Here is an 8,251-nt window from a genome sequence, read left to right as displayed (position 1 = left end):
GTGTGTGTGTGTTTTCAGCAACAAAGTGTGTGACAACCCGTGAGTGTGGTAAAGTGGGCATTCTAACGAGTGTGTGAGTGTGTGTGTGTGTCTTCAGTGGTTATCCAATTTTTTGTGTGTGTATGTTAATCCGACCAATCGTTCTCCTCCAACTCGGAGTCGTCCTCAGAGTCGGAGTACTCCACAGCGATGCGTCGCGACAGAATGGTGGCCACGTCGTTCCCAACTGGCTCCCTCTTAGCCTGCTGCTCCTGCTGCTCCTGCACCTTCTTCAACTGGATGCCTGCAGGAAAATAAGGCCTGTGTTGTTAACTGACACAGTGGCTTTTACATTACAGTGTATAGATCATTGGGAGATCAAAAGTTTTTAGTGTTATTTCCTTCATTATAGAATCCTTTTCTTTATTAAATCATAAATTCTTCTCTTGAAAGTTATCACAAATGCATTATGTGCTAAAGAAAATACGCATATACATTCATCTTTATAGGCACACATATACACACACTACAGCTCATACCCATACGTATAGCAGCCAGCAGATCACTGCGGGCATCATTGACCGCTGATGTCTCAGCAGGGGCAGCGGAGGACATCTTGCGGGTTGTGGAGTGCGAGGCACCGGCTGATAGGGGAGGAGGTGGAGGACCAGGGGGAGGTGGAGCTGCCTGGGCTCCACATATAGGTGGTGGAGGCGGAGAGAAGCCACCAGCGCCGGCCATTGGCCCAAAAGGCATTGGACCTCCAGGAGGTAAGGCAAAGGCAGTTTGGGCAGAAGGGATGAGAGGGGCGGGAGGGGGAGGAGGGGGACCGGTGTTGGCATAGCCATCCATACTGCAAGAGAGAGAGAATGAAAGAGAATTAGAGTGGTAATCATTTTATCGCACAAAATTCCGCACTTGTTTTAACTGATTAACTGATTTTGTTTGTTTTGTGGTCTCTGTCATTTGCTGTAAAGCCTTTTGAGCTACACTCTCTGTATGAAAGGTGCTTTGTAAATAAAGTTTATATTTATTATAATTATAATTATAATTATTATTATTACAAGTAAAGTCATCAGGGTTTGAGAGTGAAGCAAAAGGACACTCACCCACTAGGTGGCAGCATTAGCTCAAAGTTCATACACAAAATAAATTGTGGGCACATATACAGACAACAATAAAATCAGCAATGAGCAAGAGCAGCAGTAAGGGACATTATACAATATATCATTTCATTAAGGAAGAAGGATAATGGACATTGTTCACCCTCCCCTGACCCCCCAACTGGTTGATAATGGAAATGTATTGTTACATAAAAACAAAATTAAAAAAACACTTCACACCTGTCACAAAGAAACACAGAACATAAACATGAATAAGATATCAGTGAAAAAGGCCTGTTAGAAAAGTGTGTCCCATTGACTCTGGCTTGTATGTCTACCTGTAGTCCATTGGTGGGAGGGAAATGGAGCCACCGTTCATAGCCTCAGTGGGTGGAGGAGGCAGCGGGGCTTGGTGGTGGTGAGAACGGCCGAGTGTCCCACCCTGATAGGCCATCATGGTCCTGCCTCTAATATCATGTTCACCTCCTCCACGAGGGCCGTGCCCTGCAGCCATCTGGGCAGCCAGGACGCTTGGCGGCGGGCCGGAGTAGGTGTGGGCGTGGCCAGCATGGTTCATGATGTTGGGGTAGTGGTGCTGATCAAGACCGTGACCCCTGATAGAGACAGCAGGGAGGTGGAAGAGAAAAAAATCAAATTAAAATGTAGAACATGTGATTTTTTTACTAGGCTGGAATTATGCGAACATATCATGCTTTGTAAAAGAACAAAGTGACCCACCTGTTTTCTGGTGACATCGAGCCCTCAGAGGAAGCACCTCTGTCCCGGTGTATGGTGTGTCGATGGTCCGGCCTCAGCTCTTTATCCAGAGCCATCATGTTCCACTCCTGCCGACGGTTCCTAGCCTTCCGGACCTTCTTCACCTCCCTCTGTAACGTTCCATCAACACAACGCCTCTGCTCCTAAAAGGTGAAAGAAGGAAAACAGTCAGGCTATTTGGTTTTGTTAAAATTAAACTATTAATGGAAACTTCAAGGGCTGTTTGTGGTCCTTCCTCCTCCTCTAATTATGTTCTTGTTCTCTTCTATAGACAAGAATATAATTAGTTCAACTAAGGAGTTACATGTTCTGTGTATATAAATAAACTGTAATGGTGTATTAAACCATAACATGATCTATAAGTACCTTCTGCTTCCTCTTCTCTTTCCTCTTATCCTCTGTGTCCTGCAGCATTTTTTCCTTCCACAGGTCAAAGAAGTAGGAGGGATCCGTATAGAACTTAAGTGCTTCCTTGTGGTCATCCCTATAAAAACAGACACATAGAAGGTTATACAGGTGCACAAATGTATTTGTGTATAAACATGTATGACGTAGAATCAATACATTGGCTTTGTTTAGACAGAATGACAAGACAGACAAGATTTGGCTCTGTGGGTAAAAAACATGTGAAGCTATGAATATTGCAAAAGTGGTGAAGGCTGATGGGAGAACATGGGTGAAATTTGGAGTGGGGATCCAGCATAACTGGATGAGGCAGGATGGACTGAAAAGGCAGAGAGACAGAAAGACTGGAGAAAGAGAGAGAAAAGTGTGCTATGTAGTCAGGGTCAGGAGTCAGATTCCCACTGGAGCCAGCCATGCTAAATATGTAATGCACCTAAAGTACTGGAAAGCAGACTGGATAAAAGCAGCCACCAAGTAGCAGTAGGAAATAGCACCAAATCTGCTGTTTCACCGTGAATGTAGGTCAGAAACAAGAAGCCAAAATCAAATCAAGAACAACGGATCAATTTAAGTATTACTGTCAAAGTTATAAAGTAGAACACATGGTTGGTTTGAACTTGAAATTTAAGCTATTTAACAGACCTGTTTGTTTAGTCTCATCATAAAACTGCATTGTGTACAAACACATGCTTTGTTTATTTCATTCTGTTAAAACTAAGAGAAAAAATGTTTCAAATGTTGGTAGAAATACTATAACCCAAAATTATATAATAGTCAAGAAATGTTAGAATCGTGACTGCAGTCATCATGTTAGTATTGTGTCCATGTTTTGCACTTTAAGGGATAGGAAAGCAAAAGAAGCGCTTGATTGAAAATCCACTTAAAACATTCTACAGAACAGACAAAATGAAAATATGGCTGTGAGTATGCTGCGAAAGCATAAGAGAGAGTGTTTGTTGAGTGTGTATGCATCAACATTACGACCAACCTGTAAGATGAGAGGATGTTGAGTGGCGGAGGCTTGTCACTCAGATTGTACATCTCTTTGACAGGAATGGGCACACTGCTCTGGGACACCACCTGCTGGTCCTGAGTGGTGGAGCTCTTGAAGGCTTTCCTCATGTTGATGTCTTGTAGTGAAACTGAGAACATAATGAAGAGGCCAAATGAGTAGGTAGAAAAGGCAGGAAACATGAGGCTGACAACACTTGGATAGCGAGTTATGACTTCCTGTGCTTTTGCCTCTACGTTGCTTAATTATGGATCCAACTGCAGTTCTAGGCAAGACCCGCCCTTTGATAGCATTCACGCTCCAATATAGGCCAGGCGTCCATGAGGTCGCGTGAGGTAACGCAAACCAGTTGGTTCAAGTCCTATCCTGTGACGAATCAGCTATCCTAACCTGAACTACTCGAGGTCAATGGCTAACCTCATCGGTCTGCTTCGTAGGGCGGGTCTTGCCTAGAACTGCAGTTGGATCCATAATTACATCTCTCAGACCTCTGACCCACCTTCTTCTACGGTTGAGTCCAACTGTGTGACCTTGACGGCCAGCCGGTCGATGCGGTCCTGGAGAGAGTTGGCACGCACATAGAAGGTGTTGGCCTCATTAAACAGTTCGCCAAATATATCCTCCGCATGTTTACCTGGAAAGGAACAGCAGAAAGATGGGAAGTTTGAGAGAAAGAAGGAGACTTGTAATCATTATCTGGAGCCAAGCGAATCCCCACAGAGACTGAAGTGCAATCAATACCATGGTAATGTAACACAATGTCTGTGTGTCAGTGCAGGAAATGCCATCTAATACAGCTCTATATAGCTGCATTCCTCATTAATAAATAAATCTGCTCTGACTACAGAAATCCTACTGCATTTGTTTACTGAAGTTAGTCATCACTGTCGTGTTGTTGCAAGAGACTCATCACCTCAGAGTTGCCAGTTCAAAGCCCTAAACCATCTGTACATATGTAAGCAGGAATGAAAATAACCACCTCTCCGCTACATCAACAGCTGATGCTGATGTCCCATTAAGCAAGTCTCATGCTCCCATTATTCTGTTAGTGTTTAGTGTCTAATAATAAAATATTAAACCCTTGTTTACACTAAGAAAACTGGTAGCTTAACCACATCCATATCTATTAACCCATGGCTACCCTCCAGATGTCCACACAAACAGACTCAAAGACCTGACATGCCACAGGCTAGTTCCTGTACATGTGTTGTGTCACAAGTTAGTGCTGGTCCTAGTCCCGGTGCTGTTCAATGTTCTTAACCCGTTTTTTTGGGGAACAACCTTAAAAAGTAAGGATGACCCTGGGTTTAGTAAGTAAACCAAATTACAAGTTATAAGTGTGAAACGACGGTTTGTCCAGGGTTTAATGGAACTATAAACTCTGGGCACTGGGGGTCTTAGGAGTGTAAAGGCTTTTTACTAATATATTGTTGAGCTGGGGAGAAATGGAAAGACAGGGATAAAACCAATTGCCCCACCAGAATCTGAACAGGTGACAAAGCAGCCACAGTGGTTTAATAACATTGTTTAATTGTAAAACACTGTGTGTAAAAAGGTGGCATGGAAAACACACGCAAACACACGCCAAGGGCTATTTCTGTCCCTCTTGCTGACAGGATGGGCTGCAGGAAAAATATTTAGAGGAAGGAAGAATGACAGATCCGGCATGCTGAATCCCGTCAACTCTGACCCTCTACTGAGGATTCTTATGGTCCACTTACACACATACATGTGTACATAGACATGCACAGTGCATGTAGTCTGTAGACATTCCCCTCCAGGCCTGTGTGGGCATTTATATATAGACCCCACAGCTGCTGTTTAAAGGCCCACTCCCAATGCAGGAACTTGACACAATAAGAGACAGACAGAGAATGGATATGACTGGGCCAAAATGAAGAGGGTCAACAGCAAAAAGGACTGGCTTAAATGCATGCTGTTGAGGTTCAAAATGAACAAAGCTAGTACAAGAGAGAGAAAATTGGTGCAACTGAGGATGAATGGATGAAGGATAACTGTCAAGTGACAACACATAATAAACTGTTAACTGGTTATGAAACAAGGACATGGGAATGGAAGACGGATTGGGAGACAGATGCCCTTGCTGCTGTGAAGGCATATACAGTGTGCATAATAATCAATATAAAACAGTTCAGCACACAAACACAGTCAACACACACCCACCCAGCACATTCAAATACAACAACAACAGTCTAGCTGCACACATGCACACAGCTGTCTAGATAACAGATCACTTTTGCAGAGCTATCTAAAAGGATTACATTTCAACCCTCTCTGCTCCAGTGCGAGGCCGCTGTAAGTCTGCTGCTAGCCAATGACCCCCAGGCCTTGTAACCATGACAATGCCTAAATCAATCAGGGCTTCGGGATTACTGACAAAACCATGTGTGATCTAGACCTGAGGCTACACACAGTGTAAACAGTCATCACACTGAAGTTAGGGGTGTCACAGCCTAAGGAGGCTGTAGCTTCAACATGTTTTTAACGTTACACAAAAACTTCTATTTAAGGCTTTTAGCTGCTGTTTTCTTCTTGCAAAGGCTACAGTGCGCGTGTGTGTGTGTGTGTCTTACTCAGGCTGCTGAGCTGACGGATGATGGCAGAGAGCGTGTTGTTCATCACACACTCCAGCTCGCTGCCGATGCCCTGGGGGAGCTCCCCTCGGCAGAGGTGACGGGGCTCGATGTTCCTCTTTACCAGCGGCATGGCGAGGCCTCACACCGACACAAACTGCAGGAAGACACGAGCGACAAGAACACACTGTTTAGACACAGGTACACTGGTTAGAGAGAATGAATGGAGAAACTAAAGCATGCAGATGCTGGCCACCTGCATGTGGCCTGCTGTCTGCTGTGGACACACACCACTGCACACATCTGCCACAGAGCTAGGAGAAACACATATCAGATATAACAGCGGTTGTGATTATTTTCTAGATTTTTGTGTGATTTTGATCATCACAATGCAATGATGTAGTAAATGTAAATTAAGGCTACACCTAATTTCTTTTATTATCAATTAATTGATTTTGTCAATTAATTGATTAGGTAGTTTTATAAAAAATAGCAAACATTTAAAAATAGTAAAAATGCCAATCACAATTTCTAATTTGATATATTCAAATTGCTTCTTTATTCTGACCAAAACTCAAAGATATTCAATCTTCCTTTTAAAAGCAGCAAATACTCACATTTAAAAAGCTCAACCAGTTCTAGTTCACACTGGAATAAATGACAGTAACCATGAAGTTTAATGCAATTAATATAACTTCCCTATTTGAGGTCACATCATCTATCATCGCTATAAAGTAATTACATTCTTGTGGGTGTAGTTTGCATTGCTCTATTCAGAATGTTTATGTAAAAACAAATAAAACATGGGGTGAGCCGGTGGCCAGAGAACTGTGATGACCAATAGTGTCCCAAAGCCAGAAGACTTGTGGCGACCAGCGAAGAGATTAAAGCATTAGAGAAAGGAAGACACAGCATGCCAGCTAATCCCAGGCCGGCTTGTCAGTGGCCCAGCTGGAATTCTGACACAAACAGAGATTCATGGATATGGTCTGACAATTTAAAAAGGCAGAAACATGATAGAGCCCTCCAAAGCTCCCCACATTCTCCGTGTAAACTTACACATTTGCTCCCCATTGCAACTCTGAACTTGACCGTCTAAATAAACCCCTGTTGACTCTTTGGCCAGACAATCTGATCTCCCTGTAGTTCAAAGGACTACAAACAATTTCTCAAAGCAGAAGAGATCCCAGGGTGCATCAGTACAGCCATCTTATCAGTTTCTTCCTGCTTCCTGTTTTTGCGGTCTCAGCCTGCCTCCTGTTTCCTGGTCCTCCCTGTGTCACATCTCTAGTTCCTGTCCAAACACTTGGCCAGAACAATACAGCTCTGGCTCTATAAGCAACCGAGAGGACGGACAGGGAGGCAGATGGAAACATGCTCCCACCATTTTTAGATTCACTGATCAAATGATTCACTCCTAATTACAGTTCCAGACTTTTTCCTGTGTAGCTACGCCAAAAAAATTACTTCAGTGAAAAGCAGGTTGGAAAGACACAGGAGCTCTGGCAGTGACAGAAGGATAATAATAGCAGACATGTAGTAGAAATACAACTCATGTTTGTTGGATCTCTACTGTAAGATATTCATTTATGATTACAAGTGGCTTAAAAAGTTAATCTTTTATTCTTTATGAATCCTTGTCTTACAAGAGACCAAATACAAAGGTGAGCTTACATCATCAATACAATAACTTACTAACAATGCAAGAAGCAGTGCTGTGCTATCAGTGTCTCAGCAGGAAACTACTGTTATTACAGATCGTGTCATTTCAGCTGTCCAAGACAGAAAAAAAGACACTTCGGTTCACTGAGCCCAGTTCCCACCAACAGAGTCCTCATCTGGCCCTGTTTTCTCAGCTATCGACCCCCTGCAAACCCCAACAGCCTCACGTCAATAAAGAAAAACAAAGGGTTAAATTACACCATCCTGTGCTGCCACAAAGCACACTAAATACAGTCTATATGGTCTGGTTTGAAGCAAAAACTCTTTGGATTTAGTAGTCTGCATGAACAGTGTACTTCTTCGAGCATAGGATGGGAGGGAGGTGATGCAAATGAGAAGATTGTATGTTTTTTCTTTTACTGTCTGGCTGGCAGGACAATCACATCAATGAGGCGAAATAATGAGCGACTGGGGGCGAGCAGGAGGAGGGAGAAGGGACGGGGCCTGTCTGCTTGAGGAGAAAGCAGAGGCAAATGAGGAGAAAGTAGAGGCAAAGAAGGGTGCACGTGAGAGACATCAAGTGGGATAAGAGTGTGTGACATGAAATAAACAGTGAGTGAGACAGTGTGTGAGACAGAAAGAAAAGTCTGTGTGTAACACTAAGGGGTAGACAAAGTATGTGTGTGTGTGTGTGTGTGTGTGTATGTGTGTGTGTGTGT

At 43.3% G+C, this 8,251-nt stretch overlaps 2 protein-coding genes across 2 annotated transcripts in view; both read right to left on the bottom strand.

Annotated features, from left to right (window-relative positions):
• Positions 1-8,251, bottom strand: part of cdk8 (cyclin dependent kinase 8) — a 24,370-nt gene that overhangs the window by 2,649 nt on the left and 13,470 nt on the right. The gene's annotated exons all lie outside the window — the stretch shown is intronic.
• Positions 87-8,251, bottom strand: part of wasf3b (WASP family member 3b) — a gene marked incomplete in the record, with an annotated part of 10,570 nt that continues 2,405 nt past the window's right edge. Inside the window, 8 exon segments of the mRNA XM_032504468.1 lie at positions 87-283; positions 519-832; positions 1,421-1,696; positions 1,821-2,002; positions 2,226-2,343; positions 3,253-3,406; positions 3,776-3,910; positions 5,871-6,027. Of these exon segments, the coding sequence (XP_032360359.1) occupies positions 126-283; positions 519-832; positions 1,421-1,696; positions 1,821-2,002; positions 2,226-2,343; positions 3,253-3,406; positions 3,776-3,910; positions 5,871-6,003 (1,470 nt within the window).

This window comes from Etheostoma spectabile, chromosome 22 (genome assembly GCF_008692095.1).
Source record: "Etheostoma spectabile isolate EspeVRDwgs_2016 chromosome 22, UIUC_Espe_1.0, whole genome shotgun sequence".
Classification (NCBI taxonomy): Eukaryota; Metazoa; Chordata; class Actinopteri; order Perciformes; family Percidae; genus Etheostoma; species Etheostoma spectabile.
The sequence above is the reverse complement of the archived record's forward strand: the minus strand, read 5'-3'. Positions and strand labels throughout refer to the sequence as shown.